At 37.0% G+C, this 27,306-nt stretch overlaps 1 protein-coding gene across 1 annotated transcript; it reads right to left on the reverse strand.

Moving 5' to 3' along the window:
- On the reverse strand, positions 1–27,066 carry LOC137253278 (importin-4-like). The gene is made up of 8 exons (XM_067789911.1): positions 26,585–27,066; positions 8,048–8,220; positions 7,262–7,980; positions 6,785–7,194; positions 6,177–6,286; positions 3,970–5,107; positions 3,610–3,830; positions 1–3,528 (listed from the first exon to the last, which is right to left on the reverse strand). Exons 1-8 carry the CDS (start codon positions 26,645–26,647, stop codon positions 3,102–3,104), a joined length of 3,261 nt encoding a protein of 1,086 aa, XP_067646012.1. The 5' UTR covers positions 26,648–27,066; the 3' UTR covers positions 1–3,101.
- Between the last annotated feature and the right edge of the window lie 240 nt (positions 27,067–27,306).

Consider the following 27,306-nt stretch of genomic DNA (forward strand, 5'->3'; position numbering starts at 1 on the left):
TTTCGTATTGAAAGCTACAAATCGTTTATTTTTTTATTTAATATTTTTAAGAATAAAAATACGCAAAATTTCGTTAACATTTTTTAATGCAATTAATTTTAATAATATTAATAATTAATAATAAAGCATATCTATTAAAAATCCAAGCGTTGTATTTATATTCTAAAATGTAATAATGAAAAAAGGGGAATTTTTTGAAGTGTTTATTAAAAGAAATGCAACAAAGCAATTAAAAATTCTAAGCATGTGTGCTGACAATGCTTTACTTACGAATAAGAAAGATAATATGATGAACAGCGAGAATTTCAACGCTAAAACACAGCGAAGCTTTAGATTTTGGCTAAAATCATAATTTAATTGACTGTGTAGCAGAGAGCTGCAGTGATTCCGAAATGTTATTTGCGTGAATGATGGATAAAGGATAAAGAATGTACGTGTTTTGTTGGTAAAATAGATTGAGAAATAAATAAATATGAAAACAAATACGGGAGGAATTGACGTGACATATGTCTGTCTACACACTGCAGTCTCTCATCGCATGCCGTAGCATATTTGTTATATTAAAAATATTTTTCTTCTCTTAAGCAGAAAACAAACTGCCGTTTTTGAATTTATTTTATTTTATTTTAGTACACAAAGCTATACATATATCTATATTATTTTTGTGTATAAAAAAAGAGCATATGTCAGCTAATATTAATATACTATTTAAGAAAAACATTAAAGAAAATATCAAATTTCTTCACAGCAGTTTTTCTCTATATTCGTTAGTGTTGTGAGTGGTTCACAAAACGAAAAATGCGTTGAAAAATGCGTTGAAAAACGTGCTTTATATTTATTTTATTTTAATTTTCATTTCTTTTGTCTATAACAAGTTGACACAGAGTTCATATCACAGCCTTTATATATATATATTATATATATTTATGTATATGTATTCACTTGGAGATTAAAATACTACCATTTTTCAAAAGGCAGCGAAGATTCGGCATGCATATACAAATATGTGTACGTTTATATAATTTCACATACATGTATACGCACTTTTTTAGTCAAATATTTGAGTATTTCAAATTGAAACGCTACAAGCAAAAAAGAAATACACAATTTTTATTTAAAGAGTTATTTTGCTGTGCTGTTTTTTTTTTTCTTCTTTTTTTTGAGGAATTTTGGAGATGGAATTTTATAATATGGGAAGCTTCTCCTTGTGTATATTTTAAATATACAAAAACTAAAATTTAAAATCTAAGGCATTTTTATGTGTGTTTGTATATCTCATTGTTTATTTGAATCCTACATAAAAGTTAAAAAAAAGAACAAAATACTAGACGTTTATGTGGCAATATTTTGTTTTGTGTCTTAGTTGCCTTATATGGACGTTTAACGATTGCAGTGTATACAGCAATTACATTCATTCTATAATGCTTTATTTTGCATAACATACAGTATTATTTTACTTGATTTTATTTTTTAGCAACAAATGCTTCAATAACTTGCATATTGCTTAAATCGCATATGTATATTAGAATACTAAGGGTTTTTAATTTTTTTGGTTCAACAAAAATATCAATTTGGCTGCTTATATAACGTACAATTTTGCGACTTTGATAGTTATTTAAAGGCTTAAGCTCGGTTTGGTTTGTATTTCACATATTAAAAAAGGAAAAGATTTGAGATGATTATAATAAATTTGATTATAATAAATTTTGTAATTTAGTGAAAATTACAATTTTTTTTATTTGAATTTCTTCAAGAAATAAAATCCAAAACCGAGCTATTGTCTTTTCGCATTATAATTCGAACAGCACATTATAACGGAATTGTTTTATATTTTATTTTGAAATTTTTTTTATTTTATAAATTTAATTAAGAAAATATAAGTAACCATAGTTGTTAAATGTTATTTTTTCGAAACATACAAATAAAAATTTGTTTAAGGCATTGCTTAGTTTGATACAGGGACTGATTTTTATAAGTTTTGCCGACAATTTTTAATTTTTTCATAATATAACAAGATTGCAAATTAATTTAATTCTTCAATATTCTAAAGTAGTAATCAAAGTATAGCAAACTAAAGCTCAAATAAACTACAAAAACAAAAAGTCCCTGGAAACTAATTACAACAAATTTAAGTTTACATGTTATGCAACAATTTGTTCTTAATTTAAAATATAAAATAGTTTTTTCCGACTATATACGTTTCATGAGTTATGCCAAATATATTGTAAATTTTGACACAAATACACAATGGGCGCATTCACGTGACCCTTGTTATCAGCTTATACGATTACGTGGTTATACTTTTACTTTTTATACAGTTTACAAAAAAAAAATCACTGGCAACAAATGACTTTTAAGCTGACAAGTTACAAGCTGACGTAAATACCCCAATATTTAGAACTTCATTCTGTATTGCGAACGATAGCGATTTTGTCTAGCAATGGAATTCTCTATCATTTTCGTTTGGCCTTTCCTTTTTTACTTTATGTCAAACAGCAACGGCGGCGAAAGCAATTGGCAAATGATATGTTGCCATCGTTTAACATCGTACACTAGCGATTCATCTCTGAGGCGAAACAAACGATCGTTTCGTAATAGAGAATGGGGCCCTTAATTTTGTTAACATAGAATTGAGTATAACTAATTTTTTTCAAAACTCATTAATTAACACATAGTTTTCCTTTACAAATAACTGTCCCTGCTCATAAGTTTGTCGTTTATTTGATACCGTTATGTATGCAGTTCCACTCAAGTTTTGAACTTCATTTCGAGGAAATAAAAATGCGTGCAGTCTCAATTGTATTAATTTAGCAGTTTTTTTTCAATAACGAAATTACTTTCAAACAATTAGTTTTCATTGCAACCGTTAAAGTAAATTGGCGGTGAGTGCTATCATAGGAACGTATACACTCTTCAAATTCGTTTGCAATGCGGCGAATAGAAACTATTTATATATTTTTTTTTTCAAACTTATAGTTTCGTTCATTCATTGATTAAAAAATAGCTCCAAAATATTTTGAAAAACACAAATTATAATCTAAATAGAATTTATGCATCACTGCTTACAAAACCTACATTTAAAAACACAATTTAAGCTAGGCTTACAGTGTTTGCAAGAATGCAATAATTTCTGGATTCGAATTAGCAACTGCACTAAATTTATCGGGATAGTTTTCACGGATTTCCTGCAACAAACCCAATGCATTATCGTATGTTTCCTTCTCAGTATATTCCTTTTTATATAGCACGTGTATGGCAATTGCTATAATTTGCTCCATTGAGCTTGCAATTGCATCACGCGCTTGTATATATAACTGTTTTAAACATTTAAATATTGATGCATTCTCATCAAAATCTTCACGCAATGGCAAATGTTGCATAAAAACGGGCAGCACTTGCGAAAGTGGCACCAATGCACTATTTACAACAATCAAACGTGCAATAGCACCACAAATATTATCCAATGCACTTGGTTTATTCTCTTTGGCAACGGCCTGTGAGAGCGCATTTAAAATATGCGGATAAGCTCTGCGTGAGAAAAAAATAAAAATAAAAAATAAATTAATATTTTAACATTTTCGAAAAAAATGTTTAAAAAATATGACTTACTCATATGATTTATCCTCAGAATATAGCACCAATTCGCCCAGGCCATATACTGCATTTTGACGTGCCTGATCGAAATCATCATTTAGACCAGCAATCATAATTGGACAGAATGTATTGAAGTATGCACCAGTGTGTTTTTGTAGTGGTGCAAAGCACTCAGCTAATGCACCATAAGCAAAGGCGCGTTGTGATTCCAGATCTTCATTTTTCTTAGCTTTTTGCTGCAACAAATAAAAATGTCATTTTCGCTTTGAAATGGACTTTTTCCAAAAGGCTTTGTGAGAGGTTAGGGAATCAGTTTCAAAATTAAAATTAAATATGGTCAAATGTTGTTTGAAACGAGTTTTAATTCTCACTTACCAACTTTTGCAAAATAATCGGATATGCACGCTCAAAATAGGGTTTAAATTGATCAGCTCCCATTGCTGCTCCTAACAATGGCAACATATTACCAGCACCCTCAACAATTGCCTCATCGTATTCACTTTCCTCCGCATCTTCATCATCATCGCCATTAGACTCATCAAATTGGCATGCAACTTTGCCCTGCAATACATCGGTTATACATGCAAAGATAACGTCACGCAGTTCAGGGGTGGGCAAAGCAACCTGCTTTAACTCTTTCAATAAATCACCCAACCCTTCGAGTGCCGACAGCACAACCGATACTTCCTCATCATCATGTACAATTTGTCCCAATTTTGGTAACAAAATTGTAATAGCATTGGAGACACCTTGCAAATCTTGCTGCTTGAAAAGCGCAATAACAAATGAGCTCAATGCATCAATTGACACTTTGCGTATATCCTCCTGAGGATGATCAATCATTTTGTAAACGTTTTGATAGGATTTCTCCAAGTACGGTATAAAAGCTGTGCCAGTGTGTTCGGCAAATTCTTTTAATGCTAAGATAGCTTCTTCCTTTTCATCTAAAAATGAGTTTTCTACACTATATCCAGCAATATTATCCAAATCATCTTCATCATCTGAATTTTCAATATCAATATCATCTTCATTCTCATCAACCTCTTCTGCGGGTGCCGGTACGCCATCATTATCCTTAAATTCAGGTACTACCTCTTCCGTTGAAAGTATAGAATCAAACATACGTTCAATTACTTTTGGAAAGACGGTTGCCATTTCTTCATTGACCACTTCAGCTAATGAAGCAATTAGATTGTAGAGTGCACGACGTACATCAGGATCCTCAGCTTTTTCAAGTAAAGTCAATGCGAACGTCATTGTATCGGTGGCTAAAGGCATAAAGTTTTGTTTTCCAATGGTACGGGCTAAGGCGGCCAAAGTATCAATTGCTTGTGGACGTAAACTGATTATATCCTCATTTTCAGTAGGTGCCAAATAGGATTGCAAAATTGTGATCAAACGGGGGAAATAAGGCAGCATATTCTCGTTGGTGGCATTAGCTGCCGCTGAGATGGCGCTCAAAGCAAGTTCACGCACTCGTACGGAATTGTTGGGATTCAAAGCCTCAAATAAGCTAGAATGAAAGATTACAATTAAAGTAAATGTTGCGGGGAAAATTACGGAACGGTTTGGATTTGGATGTCCGAAAATTCTTTCATTTCTGTGCGAAAATTTCTGATTTTTTTTTTAATTTCGTTTTAATTTTTTTAGTTTAAAAAATATATATATTTATTTTTTTATATATTTTTTTTAGTTTTTTATATATTTTTGTATACATTTTTTTTATACATATATGTATGTATATTTTTTATATACATTTTTTTATAAATATTTCTTTATATATTGCTTTTTATTGTACTGCTTTTTAATGTATATTTTTTTTTTTATTTTATTTGATATTTTTCTCTTAATCTATATATTTGTTTACTTTTATTTTCTTTTTAAATTTTATTTTTCACTAGGAGCGCTTGCCAAACACTGCCGAGGGGCGACCCGCTTAGAAAAATTTTCTTCTAATTGAAAAACCTTATTTCTAAAATTTTGATGTTGATTTGCCCGGGGTTTGAACCCAGGGCATTCGGTGTGGTAGGCGGAGCACGCTACCATCACACCACGGTGGCCGCCATTTAGGTTTATTATGTAATTTGAATTTTTACTTTGACTTTATTTTTTCGCTTGTGTTAGTTTCTTTAGTATATGTTTATTTTACTTTTTTATTTATTAAAATTTGTTTATTTTATTTATTATAAATTTTTTTAATTTAATTTTTAAATTTTTTACTTCTCATTTTATTTATAATGTATTTTTTTTTTTCAAATTTTTTTGTTATTCCCCAATCTAGAAAAAAATGTTTCTTCTGTAAAAAGACCAACTTCTAAACTTTTATTGAATAATTAATCGGAGAAAAAAGACGGATTGAGTATTCGCCTTGGTAGAAATCTTTAGAGAATATTTGGATTTTTTAGATGTAAATATTTGAAATTTGGAAAAAGTTGAACTGCAGTGGAAAACTGGAAGTGATCAATAGAGCCCATATCCCAGCTTTAGCGGCAAATAACTTAAACCGAGTTATGGAATTCTTGTTCTATAAAAATTTAAACCAATCGCCAATTTGACATGAACTGACTCTGATAGCAACTTACATTTCCATCAGCACCGGCAAGTGTGGTACCAATTCATCTTCCAAATTTTCACAGAATGTTTCCAGTGCATAGAACATACGATCAATGTGTTTAGGTTCTGTACCGCCACTCTAGATAGAGAAGATATGAAAACACGGTATTAAATTGACCAATTCAACTTAAATCAGTAAAAAAAAATGTATAAAAAGCAAACTTTCAGTGCTTGCAAAATAAAAACCGAATCAACTATTCATTTTCCAAATAGTGTAGAACGAAAAAGCATAAAAAACTAGCATATTTAGTATATAAATTTTCACTACATAATTAGTTAAAATGGATTTTCGCTTGATTTGCAGCTGATTCATATAAAGTATTGTGTCTGTTTTAGGCGGCCATGACTCGGTGATCACATCATTTGGCCACGATGACTTTCGGTAAGCATTAATGAAAAGGGTAAAAAACGATAAAAGAAAGCCAAGATTGTACAAAGTTACCAAGCAGTAATAACGCTAATTGTTTGTTGTAACTGTACATTTCTGAATAAACTACGTATAAGTAGAATGTAATTGCTTCAAAATTGATGTGCTAAACTTAATTGAATGTCTTACTTCTTCATTTTGCAAACTTACCCGCAATTCATTACAGAGTTGATGCAAAAACTCAAAAAGTATCGGAAGTATTTGTGGTGCAAATTTAGTAATGTCTGGTTGTAAATGTTCCGAAAATTGCCCAAGTGCGAAGAAGGCAGCATTACGCACAAGAGGTGTAGGATCGGTAATACCCACTTTAACTATATTCAACATAGTTTCAAGATATTTATTACAAATTGCCTCTGAGCAACCTTCGGCAATAACAGCCATGCTTAAATAGGCAGCACGACGCGGTAGTGGATCTTGACCTTGTAAAGCAGGTTCCAACAATTGCAACAATGGTGGTATTAATTTCTCCGGTGGTACACTTAAGGCGAGTAGATCCATTGTTTGAGTGGCTGTGGTCATTGGATTTGAGTTATCATCAGCCAAGAAATACTCTTCATCATCTGAAGTGCATATAAGAAACATTTAAAATTATATTTATTTTTAACTATGCGCCTCTAAAAGAATTACCTTCTTCATCCTCTGGTTCTGTAGCCATCAAATTGAAAACCACACGTATAATGGGCTCAATCAATTTTTGTTTTATAATTAATTTTTTCTTAAGACGCACCAACCAACCAACATAAGCCACGGCTTTGATGCGCACAGCGCTATCAAGTTGTGAATTATTAGCTGCCTCCAAACAGAATTCCAATAACATTTTTATATGATTGTTCAGCAACTTAGCATTAAGATCAGCCATGCTTTCGAGTATATCAAATGCATGTACAAATTGATCAACTTCAGGTTGTACTGCGAATGCTTGCAGTGATTTAACAATTAAAGGAATGGACTTTTGTAAAGTTTGTTCGGCTGTATTGTGGCCCAATGTGAATGGTACCAAATAAGTCATGCCAGTTAATATGTTGAAAATTACAGGCGTTGCCATATTGCCAGTGGCCTCAGTGGCTACCAACGCAGCCGTAAACATTTCACAAACTGATTCCATATGTTGTAAGAATTGATCGGGTGCTGCATCGGCTAAAATAGCGAATGTTGAAGACCCAAGCTCACTTTGGTTTGGATCAGACGAAGAACAATAGCTATAGATGAATTTGAGTACTTCGTTCATCCATGAATCAGCCTTTTTAGCTTCATGACGAACTAATACCCCAACAAATTGGGCAATAGCTTTGCGTACAGATTTTTGTTGTTCCTGCATGAGTGCATTCAGCATGCCTTGTTTAATGCTGTGTAAAATGAAATGGGAAGATTCAGATTGAAACGTTGCTACGTAAAGGACACTAAACTACTTACATTTGCTGTTGTTCAACTGGCACCTTGTTCCATTGACGCAGCTTAGCCAAGTGCTTTTTGAGTAGCACCGCAGAGTATTGTCGAACTTGCGGCTCCGGCGCGGACACAGCAATTTCACAAAGTGCTGGAATAGTTTCGGGATGTTTGTAAGCTTCCTGCAAATCAGCGGTTGCCTAAAAATGGATAAAATATTACTATAAACCTGCAAATAGTTCCGTTCATAAAGCTTTATAAGATGTCATTTAAAGAAAACAATTTTCGAATTACATATAAGGACGCCATAAAAGTCTAAGCAATTTCGGGAAACTCAGATGTGGGACTAATTTGGAAGAGTTTCGGTGATGTTTAATATGTTTTTCAAAAGTTTACTCAGTCCAAATTGGCATTTGTCAAGTTCAGCATCATTTTTGTTCAAGTTCAACTAATTCGGGATAATTTAAAGACAATTTAAGGATTGTTGTAATGGTCATAAGCGGATAATTTGGGAACCTTTCGGAATTTAAAGGTTGTCGCTATTATTTTGGAGATTATTTGGTGACTATTTCAGCACATTTCCTGATTGTTTTGTTATCCAATTCATTTGGTATCCGTTCAGTAAATGGGTGGTACACATACATCGAAGTCCAATCTGAGTTTCGGATATTTGAATCAAGGTATTTCTTTTTCTTCGTGTAGCTAAAGGTTAGTAAATAAATTGGATTTTTCCCACAAATAAATTTTTTCGAGATCATTGTGTACAAATTACGGTTTTTCCGGGAATTTCTAGGAATCTGTGGGACAACTTCTGGGTGCAGAAACTTTTGTTTTGCGGCCATGTTGGAAACAGTTTGGTTCATATCGGGATCAATTCAATACTGATTCGGAATCGCTTCCAAAAATTTTGTAATCAATCCGGCACCATTTTGAAACAAATGTTTTTGCAACTATGTATTTCAAGAGATTACATTTGGAATAATCTAAAGTTTTCCAGTGATTTTCCGAATCCTGATACACTCATTTACAAAACAGCCAGTACAGCCGTATTTTTGCACCAAAATTCGTATGCAATTTTTTATGAAATTGGTTAAAAAATATGATACCTATTGGTTTTGTATTTGGCGATTCCCCCAGAATTTATTTCAATTATCTAAAACTCAAATAGGCGTAGTTTTTGGAAGGCTGGAAGATCACACCATCTCGGCTGCAGGTTATAAAACAATTTGCATATTTGTGAAAAACGCTTTATATTACCTGAAAAAATTTTCATTTACCATTTCATGATTTTAATTAAAACATTTATGAAGTTAGAGCATTTAAAAATCATTTTTGATAGAAGTTTTTCGGTCGTTGGTGATCTTCCAGTAAGCCTAGGAATCGTTGTGCAGTCATGAAAAACAATTACAGTGTCTGGTTTAATAGTGCCCATGAAGGAAAGGTGACTTTGAAATGATAAACTTGCCAAATTTAGAAAAATAACTAAAAACATACATACATTAAATTAGCAGCAGCCGGCGAACGGAAATACATATGAATATGTATTAACATTTTATGACTAGACAACACCATTTCTCTAGAGCACACATATTTATATGTGTATGTATGAACAAATACACGTTAAAAAATAGTACAAGGCGCCAAGTTGTTAAAGGCCCAGCTTCTCTTTCAATTTGCGTCGTGCTTCTTTTATATTTTTCCTAAAAAATAGGCTCGACGCAGCCTTCTTGTTTTATGCCAATTCCGTACGGCATATGTAAGCAGATGAAGTTTGCGGAAAATCTTCGGTGTTGCCGCTGAGCATGTACCGACATATAAATTAATAAAACACGCTGACAACGTAAACTATTAGTCATCCAAAAAATAATAGGGCAATAGAAATTAACACAATTAATGCAATACAAATTTATATATGTACGCAAAAGAATGTTACCACATATATAAAGATGAATTTATGTGTATAATAAGAAATAATAAAATAATGCCTATGCATACTAAATATTTGCATATACATAGTAGGGTACTAACAAAAGTTCGCTTAATCAGTCGCTTAAATATTTTTAGAAACCCAAAGATACCACATCTTTGCAGTTGCCTTTACAACACTTCAGCGTCAGCATGATCCATTGAAGTGTAGAAGAGAAAACGCCAAATAGCTGTGTATGGATCAGAAGATTTATGGAAAACTGGCTCCTTTATTTATTGAGTGACCAATTGCAGAAGTAGTCGCTGCGCTCTACAGACTATGTCCAAGGAGTTGAGCGCCAGAAAGTTCAATAGACGGTCGAGCAGTTTTTGTGAAGTCAATAACTGTGATTTTAGACGCGCTCCTATTTAATTTTTTGTACAAAATGGCGGGACCGATCCTACATGTTTTATACCGCGGGTTAGAGGGCTTTGAATATATCCGCGGTATGTATGCCTGTCGTAAGATGCAACTAAAATACCAAATTTATCCAAGGGGTTGTGTAGCGAAACTCTCTCAAGGGGTTGCCAGCGCAATATATAGCTTCTGTTGTTGTTGTTGTTGTAGCGATTAAGTTACTCCCCGAAGGCTTTGGGGAGTGTTATCGATGTGATGGTCCTTTGTCGGATACAGATCCGATACGCTCCGGTAACACAGCACCATTAAGGTGCTGGCCCGACCATCTTGGGAACGATTTATATGGCCACATTGAACCTTCAGGCCATCCCTCCCTCCCCACCCCCAAGTTCCATGAGGAGCTTGGGGTCGCCAGAGCCTCGTCTGTTAGTGAAACGGGATTCGCCGCTCGAAGGTGAGGTTGACAATTGGGTTGGAGAAGCTATATATTGCGCTACACAACCCGTTGAATCCAACTTCACTGTCAACCCCACCTACCCGCTGCGAATCCTGTTTCATTAACAGCCGAAGTTCTGGCGACCCTGAACTCCTGATGGATCTAGGGATGGGTACGCGGGATGACCTCGAAGGTTCCATGTGGCTCCCGAGATGGTCGGGCTAGTACCTTTATGGTGCTTGTTACCGGAACGTACCGGATCTGCATCCGGCAAAAGACCATCAAATCAGTTTTCACAGAGGAAATGCACTCGGAGGGGTTGCCAAACTACTGACGTGAGCAACAACAATCACCTTTAGAAAAACTTTTTTTATTAAAAAAAATTTTTTTTTTCAAAATTTTTGATGTTGATTTTCACGGGGCTTGAACCCAGAACCTTGGTGTGGTAGGCAGAGCACGCTGCCATCATACCATAGTTCTCTAATATACGATCTGGAAATCAAAACTCATGCTCGAAAATAGTTTGGTTTGATGTCATTAAAAAACTCCTTTGAAATATGCTGAAGGCAAAATAAATAAAAAATTAAAAATAACTACGAATTTACTTAATTTACTTATTTACCCCCAGCGGGTTAGGAACAAAGAGTTGCCGATATCTTAATTAAAAAACATAACCCACACACACTATCCCCATAAACTTTTCCTTATGGCACAAAAATCTTTCCTCAACTACGTATGGAGGAGTCGCACTCCTTGACCATAACAAAATTCAATATAAAGAAGTAAACACACGCTTCGAATCAATATCAGCAATAATCTATTCCAAAATTAAATTCTCCATTTTTTCAGTATACATCTCCCATAATATGAGACTTGTACCATCAGACTTATTCAACGCGTTCAGTTCAAACCGGATACCCAGCATAATCACCGGTGACTTCAACAGTTGGCACCAAAAATGGGGTTCCCCACGCAATAATTCCCGAGGGAAATTAATCGCTAACTTCTTAGATAACTCTAACTATACTATTCTCACCGACGGTTTCGCCACTCACTTCAATACACATAACACCTTCTCTCACCTAGACCTCACCTTTTGTTCTCCCCAATTAGCTATAGATGCAATATGGAAGGTGGAAAATCACCTCCTAGGAAGTGACCACTACCCAATCTTAACAAAACTATTTCACTCTACTAACCAGTCGCACAATACCTTGAAACCCAAATTTCTTATAGCTCGCGCTGATTGGGAGAAGTATCATAATCCCTCAGAAAAGTTTTGTAACGATATACCAACATGTGAAACTGTCAACAAAGAAGCCGCAAACATGCAAAAAATAGTATTAAAAAGCGCCCACTTCTCTATCCCCCAGACATTCAAAAATTTACAACAAAAATCTGTACCATGGTGGAACAAAAAGCTAGAAGAACTCAAACTGCATAAAAACTATATTTGGCGAAAACTCAAACGTTCTATCTCTAACGAAAATATTTTAAACTATAAAAAAGCAGCCTCTAAATTAAAAAAAGAAATAAAAATAGCCAAAAAAGATTCAATATCTGCTTTTACCTCTCAAATCAAACCCACTACTCCCACGAGACGATTTTGCGGTATTAAACCCCGCATCGGAATACACTGCTTAACACATGACAATGCTACCAAGCTGGACAACTTTGAAATAGCCAACACTTTTTGTACCCACTGGTCTGAACAATCGGACGACGTTAATTTCCCGGACACATTTAGGTCTAAAAAGGAAACTCTCAGGACAAACCCACCAAACTACATTACTGACGAAAAAGCGGAAGAAATTGAAAAATCTATTATCTGTACAGAGCTAAGCATAGCGCTGAACCAATTGTTCCACCCCATGCTTCGACAGAATTACATGCCAGATGGTAAAGCAATTATCACATACAGCTAAAATTCGCCTAGTTTCTCTATATAATAAAATGTTTGACAGCTACACAATTATTCCTATCTTAAAACCAAGTAGCAACAAAACTGCCGTATACTCCTATCGGCCAATTTCTTTAAACCCTGTAATTGCAAAAACCTTAGACCAAATTATATCTAACAGGCTATGGTGGTTTGTTACAAACCACAAGCTACTTAATAGCCATCAAATAGGCTTCAGGAAAGGGAGATCAGTTACTGATAGTCAAATATATTTAGACTACATGATAACTGATTCTCTCTCGTCCAAAAACATATATCCATAATATCGCTAGATTTCTCAAAGGCATTCCACAGAGTTGGTATCCACACCATTATAGATCAACTTCAAGAATGGAAGGTTGGCAAAAAAAATAATAAATTACGTATCAAACTTTATGAAAAACAGGAAACTCAAAGTCAGAGTAGGTAATACATACTCTAACATAAAGAACCTTTTCAATGGAATTCCTCAGGGATCTCCATTATCAGTCGTACTATTTTTAATTGCTTACAATAAACTCGCAAATATCATATCGACAAACAGGGAGTTAAGTTTCTGAGCATACGCAGACGACTTTCATATCATAGCCCAACTCGACTCAAAAAAAAAACCAAGCTATCAATTTAAATTTAAATTTTGGCGCCTACCGTGGTGTGATGGTAGCATGCTCCGCCTACCACACCGTATGCCCTGGGTTCACACCCCGGGCAAAGCAACATCAAAATTTTAGAAATAAGGTTTTTCAATTAGAAGAAAATTTTTCTAAGCGGGATCGCCCCTCGGCAGTGTTTGGCAAGCGCTCCGGGTGTATTTCTGCCATGAAAAGCTCTCAGTGAAAACTCATCTGCCTTGCAGATGCCGTTCGGAGTCGGCATAAAACACGTAGGTCCCGTCCGGCTAATTTGTAGGGAAAAGCAAGATGAGCACGACGCAAATTGGAAGAGTAGCTCGGTCTTAGATCTCTTCGGAGGTTATCGCGCCTTACATTTATTTTATGTTATAACGGAAATTTTGAACTGGAGTGATTACTCTGGCACTGAGTTATCTTTGGGAAAATGCAAACATCTACATACATATATGCAGGAAAAGAAATTGTAAATGTATTAATCAAGCAAACAACATATGTCTTACAGATGTAGACGAACTAAAAATTCTAGGAGTCATAGTCAATTCCAAGTACAGATGGCTCTCACACGTTAATTATCTCTCACCCTCACTAGAAAATAGTGTCACGGATATTAGCATCACTAAGTTATCCCATCACTAAGGCGATGCTAAGGCCATGCCAAGCAGTATTTACGTTAATAATCAAATCAAGTATACACATATATAAGGCAGCCCAGAGAGATGTCACACACAGATGCATTTACTTATACGCCTATGTGCGCGCGAGAGACTGTAAACTACAAACATTCACATCAATAATTCAATCTTTATGTATCTACATAAACGAATAAATAATTGCGTCTGCACATATGTACTATGTACGAATACGAGCAGCGGAGAGTCAATGCGCAAACACATGCATATATCTGAGAAGTTTGAGAGCCACTGGACTCGTAGATTCTGGAAGCGCCTAGAAGATGTATAAAATTGTGCAATTTTAGTTATAGCTGAGAAGTTTGAGAGCTCATGGACAATGCTATTACATTCTGGAAAAATGCGAAAGAGGAAACCAAAGGGTATAAAAGGCAACAGATGAAGAGGCGCTGTCATTCAGTTTGAGTTGAGCAATCAATCAGTTATTGATTAAGCACGTGATCTGGCGGCCAATAGTGGAGTTTCATTTGAGCTATCAGTTTGGTTATTAAGCTATTCGTTGCACAGTTTGAGTGTTATTGTGAAGTATTTTAATAAAGGCCATTTTTCCATTAGTCAATATTGGAGTTATTTATTCAACAGTTTAGCGATACGAACCTAGCAAAAGGGCAAATAAGAGGAATTTGCAGCAAATTCGTTACAATTGGTGTCAGAAGAGGAATTGTTAAATAAATTCCAGAGGACTACAAGGACATGGCAAAGTTCAGTGAATTGAAGATCCAGCAACTGAAGAAGGAGTTGGAGAGCCGTGGATTGAATACAACCGGCAATAAGATCGAACTTCAAGCACGGCTACGAGAGGTAATGGAGTTGGAAGGAATTGATGTGGACGAGTATGTCTTTTATCCCGATGTGGAAGAGCCAGCGACTAAATTGGAAGAGAAGATAGACTCCGAATCCATTGGCGAGTGTAGACACTAACGCGATACTAGCAGTGCTGAAGCAAATGTCGTCACAAATATCAACCGATATGTCAACACAGCTCGAAGTGCAAAAGACAGATATAACATCTCAACTGGAATCACAGGAGAACCGTATAACATCGAAGATTGAGGCACAAGAAACGCGTATGTCAGAAATGTCGACACAGATAACATCTAAGATGGAAACACAATTGGAAGAACAGAAGACATATTTGGCATCTCAACTGGAAGCGCAAGAGGCACGTATATCTGAAATGTCGGCACAAATTTCGGAACAGGTATCATCGCAGCTCTTTGTGAAACTGGAAGAGCAGGATGCAAAAATTTTACAACTCGAGGACAAAATTGATGCCGAAATAGAAGCGTTAAAAGGTCGTATGGAGCAGTTACAACTAAACCGCCCAGCTGTTTCAGCGAGTAATCCAAAGGTAAAGACACCATCCTTTGACGGTTCTGTTCCTTTTCAGGTCTTTAAGCTACAGTTTGAGAAGACCGCAGCAGTGAACCAATGGAATGCTGAAGATAAAATTGCAGCTCTGTTCGTGGCACTGAAAGGGCCTGCCGCGGAAATCTTACATACCATCCAAGAGTACGAGCGGAAACATTGATGAGCGCTTTAGAGAGACGTTACGGAAGCGAGCATAGGAAACAGATATTCCAAATTGAGTTGCAAAACAGCTACCAAAAAGCAAATGAGACATTGCAGGAGTTTGCTTCAGATATTGAAAGATTGGCTCATCTTGCAAATGCAGACGCACCCGTGGAATACACTGAAAGGGTAAAAATCCAGACCTTCATAAATGGCATACGAGATGTGGAAACGAAGCGGGCTACATATGCGAATCCAAAACTAACGTTTGCTGAAACGGTATCGCATGCACTGACTCAGGAAACAGCCTCACTTTTGAGTAAGCCAGCGTACAAAGCTCATCGCGTGGAAGTGGAAAAGCCAGACTGGGTAGACGCAATTTTGGATGCATTGAAGGGTACGCAGCAGAAGAATAATGATGCAGTCAAATGCTTTAAGTGTGGAAAGCCAGGGCATATTGCGCGTTATTGCAACACCAACCCTAACAGTTCCAACGATGTGGGTGGTCGTAAACGCAGAGCAGAAAGAGATGAGCAAATCTCCAAGACAAATCAATCGTTAAACTAAAGCGAGTCAGCAGCAAGGGGCGACAGCTGACTCCCTCAATTGAATGCCCCATAATCTCTATCTCACAAATTGGAAGAAGGTCGAGCAATCTTACTGTCGGAGGACATGTGGATGGAAAAGAACGTTTACTGACTGTAGATACGGGTGCATCTCATTCCATCATTCGAGCGGATTTAGTCAACAAGAAGATAAGACCATTGAATGGAGCAATATTGCGTACAGCCACTGGAGAAGACACCCAGGTAATTGGAGAAGTAGAATGTGAAGTAGCAATTGGGAACGTCACGGTACTACACAATTTTATAGTGGCAGGTATTGTTGATGAAATCATAATTGGAGTGGACTTCTTAATCAACCAAGGCATCAAAATCGATATGCAAAGCAAGACGATGCGATATAAGAACATGGATGTGCCACTTAATTTCGGCTACAAGAGAGGCTACAGTAGTAAACGAGTGCTGGTGGAAGAGAGTCAGCAAATACCACCAAAATCAGAAGCAGTCATCTGGGCAAAGGTTGATGGAGATTGTGGGACAAACAAATTGTGGGTTGTCGAAGCAGCAAATAAATCAGCACTGAACATACGTGTAGGAAAAACCCTGGCTATGACAAAACAAGATGGACGTATTCCGGTAAGAGTACCTAATGAGTTCAAGTCACCATTCAATTTGACCAAAGGAGCTATTTTGGGAAGATGCCAAGAGGCCGAAGTAGTTATTAACTGTGAACAGCTCCAGGAACACGTTTCATCTAATAATACTAATCTTTCAAATGATATCACGGCATGGACGCATGGGCTAGAGGAAGCCTATCAGAGTAAGGCAAAACAACTGCTCATAAAATACGCGAACATATTTGACCAGGATGGTTCCAAACCAGGCCGCACCAATGTTGTGAAACATCAAATTGACACTGGAGATGCGAGGCCGATCCGTCAAGCTCCACGTAGTGTTCCACTAGCGAAGCGGGAAGTTGTGAGTCAAATCATACAAGAAATGAGTGACAGCGGCGTCATCGAACCATCAGCTAGTCCATGGAGCTCACCGGTAGTACTTGTAGAGAAGAAGGATGGAAAAATGAGGTTTTGCGTGGACTACCGGAAGTTGAATGACGTTACGAAAAAGGATAGCTACCCGTTGCCAAGAATTGACGACACTCTGGACTCGCTATCTGGTACGAAATGGTTTTCCACACTGGACTTGAAAAGCGGCTACTGGCAAGTTGAGGTAAAGGAGGAAGATAAAGAGAAAACAGCCTTCAGTGTCGGTGATGGTCTTTGGCAATTTACAGTGATGCCTTTTGGACTTTGTAATGCACCAGCTACTTTTGAGAGACTCATGGATCAGGTACTGAAAGGACTACATTGGAAAACATGCTTGGTGTACCTGGACGACATCATCGTATTGGGCAAGAGTTTTGATGAACATCTTAAGAGCTTGGAGGAAGTTTTCCAGAGAATAGCTGGCGCTGGTCTGAAGTTAAGTCCCAAAAAGTGTACGCTGTTTAAAAAGGAAGTAAATTATTTGGGCCACAAGGTAACTACAGAAGGTGTCTGTACAGCGAATGAAAAGATAGAGGCAGTAAAGGATTGGCCAAGACCACAGAACCTACATGAATTGAGAAGTTTTCTTGGGCTGTGCACATATTACCGCCGATTTGTACGAAATTTTTCCAGCGTAGCCCATAGCCTCCATGAGCTTACAAGAAAAAACAAAGCTTCTGAATGGAAGAAGGGGCAAGAAGTGGCTTTCCAAACATTGAAGGAGCGTTTATGCACTGCCCCAATGTTAGCATATCCGATTCCAGGAGCAACATTTATTCTAGATACAGATGCGAGTGGATATGCTATAGGAGGCGTTTTATTACAACTGGTCGATGGACAGGAGAAGGTAGTTGCATATTACAGCCGTTCGATTGGAAAACCAGAGAGGAACTACTGTGTTACGTGGAGAGAGCTGTTGGCATTGGTAGAGTGCATTAAACATTTTCACAAATACCTATACGGCCAGCGATTCCGTGTCAGGACAGATCACGCAGCGTTGAAATGGCTTCTGCAGTTCCGTAATCCGAAAGGACAATTGGCACGGTGGATCGAGCGACTACAAAGCTACGACTTTTCCATTGAGCATCGAAAAGGAAGTACCCATGGAAATGCTGATGCAATGTCACGAAGACCATGTAGTTTGGAATGCAAGCACTGTTCAAAAGCCGAGGCTAAAGAAGACATTATAGATGTCCGGCTAATGAATATAACATGTACAGATGAATGGGACAAGGAACAACTAAGTAAGTGCCAGCTAGAAGATGCAGATCTGTCACGTGTTATGCAAGGGCTCGAACGAAATGAAAGACCAAACAGAGAAGAGATGTCAGCAGAGAGTCCCATTGCGAAGTCATATTGGGCACAGTGGAACAGTTTAGAATTGATATCCGGTTGCCTTCATCGAGTATGGGAGAGTGAGGATTGTAAATACAAGAATAAACTGATAGTTGTTCCCAGAAAGAGGATTCCTGACGTGCTCAGCGAGCTGCATAATAGTACAAGCGGAGGTCATCTTGGAATCACGAAGACGCTCGAGAAGATTAAACAGAGATTCTATAGGGTTGGTTGCCGTCAGTCGGTCACTGAATGGATTGCGAACTGCGAGGTTTGCAGCAGAGCGAAAGGGCCCAGAATACGAAGTCAGATGAAGCAATATAACTCAGGTGCGCCATTTGAAAGGATCGCCATGGATGTCGCAGGTCCATTTCCTACTAGCAACTGCGGAAACAAATACGTACTGGTGGTTATGTATTATTTCAGTAAATGGCCAGAGGTATACCCAATCCCAAACTAAGAAGCAGAAACAGTAGCAGAAGTGGTTAAAAACGAATGGGTTGCAAGGTATGGTGTACCAATGGAGTTACATTCTGACCAAGGCAGGAATTTCGAATCAGCTGTGTTCCAGGAAATGTGTAAGTCATTGGGCATTCGAAAAACACGGACAACTGCATTGCATCCTCAATCCGATGGTAGAGTAGAACGATTCAATAGAACATTAGAGGAGCACTTAAGGAAAGTAGTAGACAAGTACCATAAAGAATGGGATACCCGCATACCATTATTCTTGATGGCTTACCGATCAGCAGTGCATGAGACAACGGGCCAAACCCCTGCAAAAGTAATTTTTGACAATGACCTTAGATTGCCAGCTGATTTGAAGTTTGGGATAGATGCCAATTCGGAGAGAAATGTCAGGAAATCCACTAGTGATTTGGAAGAAGAGCTAAGAGAAATACATGATCTGATAAGGCAACGAACAAAGATTATGAGTGACAAGATGAAAGCCAGATATGATAAAGCAATTAATTCAGAAGGCTTTCAGGAAGGAGATTTGGTGTTGTTATACAACCCACAACGTAAAAAAGGTTTGTCCCCGAAATTGCAGTGTAATTGGGAAGGCCCATACAAAGTTGTAAAACGGATCAACGATGTAGTGTACCGCATACAAACCATCGGTAAACCACGAACCAAAATGAAAGTGATCCATTTGAAAAGGCTGGCAACGTTTAGATCGAGAGATTTGTTTGATCGGGACGATCAGACTTAGGTGGAGGGCAGTGTCACGGATATTAGCATCACTAAGTTATCCCATCACTAAGGCGATGCTAAGGCCATGCCAAGCAGTATTTACTACGTTAATAATCAAATCAAGTATACACATATATAAGACAGCCCAGAGAGATGTCACACACAGATGCATTTACTTATATGCCTATGTGCGCGCGAGACTGTAAACTACAAACATTCACATCAATAATTCAATCTTTATGTATATACATAAACGAATAAATAATTGCGTCTACACATATGTACCATGTACGAATACGAGCAGCGGAGAGTCAATGCGCAAACACATGCATATATCTGAGAAGTTTGAGAGCTACTGGACTAGTAGATTCTGGAAGCGCCTAAAAGATGTATAAAATTGTGCAATTTTAGTTATAGCTGAGAAGTTTGAGAGCTCATGGACAATGCTAGTACATTCTGGAAAAATGTGAACGAGGAAACCAAAGGGTATAAAAGGCAACAGATGAAGAGGCGCTGTAATTCAGTTTGAGTTGAGCAATCAATCAGTTATTGATTAAGCACGCGATCTGGCGGCCAATAGTGGAGTTTCATTTGAGCTATCAGTTTGGTTATTAAGCTATTCGTTGCACAGTTTGAGTGTTATTGTGAAGTATTTTAATAAAGGCCATTTTTCCATTATTCAATATTGGAGTTATTTATTCAACAGTTTAGCGATACGAACCTAGCAAAAGGGCAAATAAGAGGAATTTGCAGCAAATTCGTTACAATAGGTTAATGATCATAAAATGTTTATCAAGCTCTAAGTTCAACTCTCATATCAGTCGTAAAGGCACTTACTGAATCAAAAATCAATTACGGCATATTCCTTTACGGATATATGTACGTCTGAAAAAAATATTACAAAACTTCAATCCACCATTAACTCTGCAGCACGGCTAACTTTGGGAGCCTTCCGAACCACGCGCATCCGTAACATAATGTACAAAGCTAATCTTCATACAATAAAAAACAACCGATACGACTTCATCACAACAAATCTCTTCAAAAACCTCTTAACTAGCCATGACACTCCTATCCACAACATAATCGACAATTTTACAAAACAGACAAAACAAAAATCCTGAGTCCGTTGTTTCCAAAAATCTATACATCAATGCTCCCTTCTAAATATTCCATACTCTTCCGAACCCTGACTTACAGAAAATATTTAGTTGCTAGGTCAAACTTTCATCGTCTTAATCAGCAGGATTTCCGTCTGCTTTTGCCTATGGATGTAAGAACGCAAACTCGGATGATGATGTTGCCAACTTATTTGCTGAATACTTTAAGTCGACCTATTCATCTCAGCCGTTTCAATCAGATCTCTATCCGTCCACCTTAGATAGTTCTAATTGTATTCTAAATCCTGTCATAGATATAGATACTGTTCTGAAGAGTCTTCTGGAGTTGAAACCAATTTCCTCTCCGGGTCCAGATGGTGTTCCTAGTTGTGTTCTAAAGTTTTGCGCTGTCAACTTATCTAAGCCGATCCTTAAATTATTTACACTATCTCTTGAATCTTCTGTATTCCCTTCAACTTGGAAGCAATCACTTTCGGCTATTCCTAAAATGTTCGAAAAGATCATCACCTGCCAAATTCAATATATATGTACTTCTTTATTATCACCCCGCCAACATGGTTTTGTGCGTAGAAGATCAACCACAACCAACTTTTTTGAGTTCACCTCTCTAGTCATGGATGGTTTTTTTATCCAATAAGCAAACCGATGTTAGTTATACCGACTTCAGCAAAGCATTTGATTCTGTTAATCATGAGCTTTTAACTCATAAACTTGACTTACTGGGTTAAACTATGCTATACATTCTATGCTATACATACTTGCCTTCTTCTGACTCTTCCCTTTTGGATCTACTTCAGGCCGATTTGGACTCATTTCAATTATGGTGTACAGTAAATCTACTAGTTTTGAACTGCTGCAAATGTAAAATAATGATATTTCACAGAGTCAACCCAGTTTTAAAATCCTATATGCTAGATGGTGCTCCTTTGGAGCGTATATCTGTAGTATGTAACCTAGGTGTTCTTTTTGATGCGAAATTGAGCTTTAACATGCATATTTCATCTATCGTAAACAAAGCATCGGGTGTACTCGGATTTATTAAAAGATGGGCTAAAGAATTTGATGATGATTATTTACCTGTTATTTAATGTCTGTTGTACTATAAAAGATAGTACATGATCTTACTGTGCTAATATTTATTTCTGTTAATAAATGAAAATGATCCTTATTTAACCAAGACCCTTTACACATCATTGGTACGTAAATAAATAATAAATAAATAAATATCCCACCATGGAAATTTATCGCACCGGCTGTAGTAACTTCAACGCGTCCTCACAACAAGTCATCTACCCCATCTTCAGTATATCAACAACTATTCTCAGGAATATCAAACAAATATAACGATTATAAGTTTATATTCAACGATGGATCGAAATCCAACAATCTGCCACATATAGTATCACAACAAATTCCGAAATCATACTCACATCTCTTCTACCATAATACTTATCCGCGTTTGCCGCTGAAATCATAGCTATTTTTAATACCCTACACTATTACAAAGACACACCAGGAAAATATGCCATATGCTCAGATTCGCTTTCTACATTAGATTCGGTAAAAAACCCACTTAACAACGAATACTATGCTAATAACATAAGAATACTACTAACAGAATTTTCTCCCAAATTCATTTTGATCTGGATACCCGGTCACGCTAATATTCTAGGTAACGAACTAGCTGACCAAACTGCCAAGTCTGGTCACCTAGCTCCACTTACCGTTACACAAAACAACAATTTTAAGGACATATTATTATTATTAATAGTTCTGGAAGCACTGCGACCTTTGTGCAGATCTATTGTGCAAGACCTTTCATAACCTTTTGAGGACATAAAGAGGCATATTTCACATTTTTACAGACTAGCCCATAATGACCTTTTCACAAACATCTACCTGGTACCAATATATTAACAGTAATAAAACCAACGCGAACACATTTCTTCGTCACATAGACAACATACCCCGTCTTGATATAGTAAAATTTGAACGTCTCCGGTTAGGTTACGCACATGTTACAGACAGATATCACATAGAAAACCAACCTCCAAAAGACTGTAACTACTGCAACTCCAGAGTACCTATAACTATTCCCCCATCTCCTAACTGAATGGCCACGCTTTCAAGGTACCCTAGCATTTTCCAACAACAACCCCCTAATTATGTTATCAACCCCTAATGCAGAAAACATAACAAAAATTATATTATTCTTAAAATCCACCGGCCTTTATTACGTTATTTAAATAACAATTTAAAATTTTCAATCAGTACCACAAAATAAAAACACGATCTCATACACATATCAATAGACATTAAGTCATATTATCTAAGTCTTCTACATTATGTATATATCCATATTTACGGTGGCAAATCTAAAACCTGGTGAGCTGAAGGCCTTAATTGCCATTGCTCCGATTTAAAAACCGCTAGCTTGTAATTTTAATTATAAGTTAACAATCAATAATAATAATAATAAAATTTAACAATTAATTGGACTAACTATAAATATGGATTTACTGAAAAGAAACACACAAAGTGAACGAAAATACAATAGAATACATACATATGTATTTTATTAAATCAGTTGTCGGGATGGACTGTGATGGGGATTGATCATTAGTGATGTCGGAATGGATATGATTTCGAGCAGCTGATGTATATTTAACACATAATAAGTAGGGCTGCGTTGTCTAGAAGGTTGGTAAGGACGTGATTCTACCACCCGCTCAAATTATTGAAATATAAAATATACATATATTTTTTTTTTCTGCATAGTCAACAACTAAGCGAACTTTTATTATTGCCATCACAGAATATTATGTGGCTATTATTCGCTTTGTGGCCCCACCCCACAGATGCGCACATATGCATGTACATAGCCGAATGTTTGATTCACCACCGATTTTTCATTCAATTTAAGGCATTTAAATACTATTTACCATTTTCATAGCGAATATTTGGCTTCCATATACATATGTGCTGCCTAAGGTCTGAAAGAAGCGAAATTCGTTAATTATACACGGTTTGTATACATATGTATATGTATTGTTAGACTTAACCGGTGTGCTACATACCAGTCGAAACAAGAATGAGTCTGCAATTGGCATAAAGTTGGAACGTTTTCTAAGCATGGAGATAATAAAAAAATGTGGACCCTCCTAAGATTTGTTATTATTATTATTATTATTTTATTTATTACGGCCAAAAAAGCCTAATTCATTGTATAGTACAATTTACAAAATTCATAATTGTTTCTTAAAACTATTTCATTAAAAAGAAATGAGTACATTCATTGTTTAACTAGTATTAAATATTTAAATTTTTACAATATAGAAATAGTTTTTCTTTAAACTTAACAACGTTGTCACAGTCTCTTATGTTGTTGTTGTTGTTGTAGCGATTAGGTTACTCCCCGAAAGCTTTGGGGAGTGTTATCGATGTGATGGTCCTTTGTCGGATACAGATCCGATACGCTCCGGTAACACAGCACCATTAAGGTGCTGGCCCGACCATCTCGGGAACGATTTATATGGCCACATTGAACCTTCAGGCCATCCCTTTCCCCCCACCCCCAAGTTCCATGAGGAGCTTGGGGCGCCAGAGCCTCGTCTGTTAGTGAAACGGGATTCGCCGCTCGAAGGTGAGGTTGACAATTGGGTTGGAGAAGCTATATATTGCGCTACACAACCCCTTGAATCCCCAAGTCTTTTATCTCTGCTGGTAGTTCATTATACATTTTATAGCCTACGTATACATGGATACTTGGTAGTAGTGCCAAGATTTTCGAGTGTTGTATCAAAAGACGCGTATTAATCTCGAGATCAATAATCCGAAGGCGGAAAGAAAAATTGTATCTCTGTCCGGAGATATTTGCAGTTGAAGTTGGCGATACCACACACCCGGACTTGGCATGGCGTAGCCCAGGGTTATTTTTTATAAACGCGGCCGAAGGCTGCCATCGCAGAAAGGTTTTCTGCGCAAAAATACTATGGATCCGACCCCCGGGTTCGGAGGGACCCGCGGGTTTTTTTCGGGTTTTCGGTAATATCTTTTGAACGGGTAAAAAAAAGTTAACTTCCGCTTTCGGATTCTTGATCTAGACGTGAATACGCGTCTTTTGATACCTCACTCGAAAGTTTGGCCCAAATTTCGGTGGGTACCGTAAACTGCACTATTACCGGATACTTTTTTTATAAATTATACCTTAAACGAACACGTGTTTGATGACCATTGTTGTAGAACATATAGATAGATATGCATCGTACTTATAGCCAAAACAAAATTCCTACGGAACAAATTGAGTCTCCTCTCCAGCATAAATTGTTAAATAAAAAGTTTATCGATGTAGCAAGGCTCGGCTGGCACAAAACATCCTAAGCTCATCAGCATCTACCGTCGTATGAAAAAAAGGTAATAGTCTAGTTGAGGGGTCGACTGCTAAAACGACGCGTCTTGACATCAGTATTAATAATCCGAAGGCGAAAAATAAAAATATTAACTCGTACAAAAGATATTAACGAAAAACCGAGACCCGCGGGTACCTCCGAAACCGGGGGTGGGATCCATAGTATTTTTGCGCAGAACACCTCTCTGAGTTGGCGGCCTTAGGCCGCGCTTATAAAAAATGGTAATAGTCTAGTTGAGGGGTCGACTGCTAATACGCGTCAAAAAATATCGAGAGAGGTGTCAAACGACGCGTCTTGACATCAGAATTAATAATCCGAAGGCGGAAAATAAAAATTTTAACGCGTTCAAAAGATATTAACGAAAAACCGAAAAAAGACCCGCGGGTACCTCCGAAACCGGGGGTCGGATCCATAGTATTTTTGCGCAGAACACCTTTCTACGTTGGCGGCCTTCGGCCGCGCTTATAAAAAATAACCCTGGGCTACGCCATGCCAAGTCCGGGTGTGTCGTATAACCGTGGCTACCGCCACGGTGATGCAAAATTTTTTTGGGGGGTACTAACACAACAACAACCACATGGAAATCGCCAACTTCAACTGCAAATATCTCCGGACAGAGATAAAATTTTCCTTTTCCGCCATCGGATTATTGTTCTCGAGATTAATACGCGTCTTTTGACACCTCTCTCGATATTTTTGGTAGCGTATTAGCAGTCGACCCCTCAACTAGACTATTACCTAAAAAATAACCCTGGGCTACGCCGTGCCAAGTCCGGGTGTGTGGTATAACCGTGGCTACCGCCACGGTGATGCACAATTTTTTTGTGGGTAAACAACAACAACCACATTGAAATCGCCATCTTCAACTGCAAATATCTCGAGATTAATACGCGTCTTTTGACCCCTCTCTCGATATTTTTGGTAGCGTATTAGCAGTCGACCGCTCAACTAGACTATTACCGAAAAAAATCAAAGTAAAACACTAGAAGTGCAAGGAAAACTGGGCCCAAAACTTCTAAGGCATTCATGCTCTTCCCATATAACTGAATGGGTGAATAAATGTCAAATGCCGGAAAAATAAAGTTAAAAAATGCATAAGCACGATGTATGAAACCAAAAAAAGATAATGGGCAATAAATTCGGAGGAAAGAAAAAAGCGAGAAGACAACATGGCAATTGGCGAAACGAGGCAGATAAACCGAAGCGATTATGGTGGCGGGTGGCGGGTCCCACGTGCTTCATGTGAGGCACCAACTTCTTCGGTCATATACAATTTTGTAATTTATCAGAAAAGGCACAATCGCACTTGCAAATATTTTCACATACATATATTACAATTTCCCATATTAACAATTCTAAACTTACCTTTTTTATAACATCATTATCCGAAGATAGCAAATTGGTTATAATCTGAGTCATTTGCTCCATTTTCAAAGTTTTTGTTGCTGTCTTTTAAACGTGCTTCTTCCCCAATATAGTATTACTGCTCCTCTTTATCAAAATTTTTAGTAAGAAATACACTTATTTTTTTGACCTTAAATGATACTTCTTGTCTTGTTTCCTAGATTTCCAGGCGCGTACGTACTCTCGATTGAACTCACACACGTGTATACGAGATGAATCCCCCGATTGCAAATATTTGCAAAGTTATCTTTAACCGCACCAATTCTCTTCACACTAGCACAGGAGACAGTTCTTTTTTAATGATTGTCTGAATAAAAATTGTTGAGAACAAAATTAACTGAAAGCTTTTTCTTGTATATTACGCAAAAACTAATTCGAATTATGATCGGAACGTGATTGACATGCTTCGCTTTGCTTCGTTGACGTATCGTAGTGGAAAAGGAAATATAACAACAGAACAACAGAGCTATTTGAACAGAGCTCTTGTATTTACATAGGCAATAATGTTATTTCAACAGAGCTCATTGAAAAAGTTTCTCGCAGTGTAGTAGCCTGCGTTTTCCAACTGTCAAAGGAAATGAAATGAAAAAATAATAACAGATCAGATCAACCCTGGAAACATAAAACCATGGTTCAACTATATACGGGTTGGCTCATCTGTAAAGCAACAAAATATGTCTGTT

The sequence above is a fragment of the Eurosta solidaginis genome, chromosome 5, assembly GCF_040869045.1.
Source record: "Eurosta solidaginis isolate ZX-2024a chromosome 5, ASM4086904v1, whole genome shotgun sequence".
NCBI classification, from domain to species: Eukaryota; Metazoa; Arthropoda; class Insecta; order Diptera; family Tephritidae; genus Eurosta; species Eurosta solidaginis.

What these genes read in the sequence shown, in the direction of transcription:
- LOC137253278 (XM_067789911.1), bottom strand. Translation starts at nt 26,647, where the DNA reads ATGGAGCAAATGACTCAGATTATAACCAATTTGCTATCTTCGGATAAT. An exon ending in ATAATGATGTTATAAAAAAG is followed by an intron (nt 8,221 to 26,584) that starts GTAAGTTTAGAA and finishes ATCCATTTTTAG; the next exon opens with GCAACCGCTGATTTGCAGGA. An exon ending in CGATTATTTTGCAAAAGTTG is followed by an intron (nt 3,831 to 3,969) that starts GTAAGTGAGAAT and finishes TATTTGTTGCAG; the next exon opens with CAAAAAGCTAAGAAAAATGA.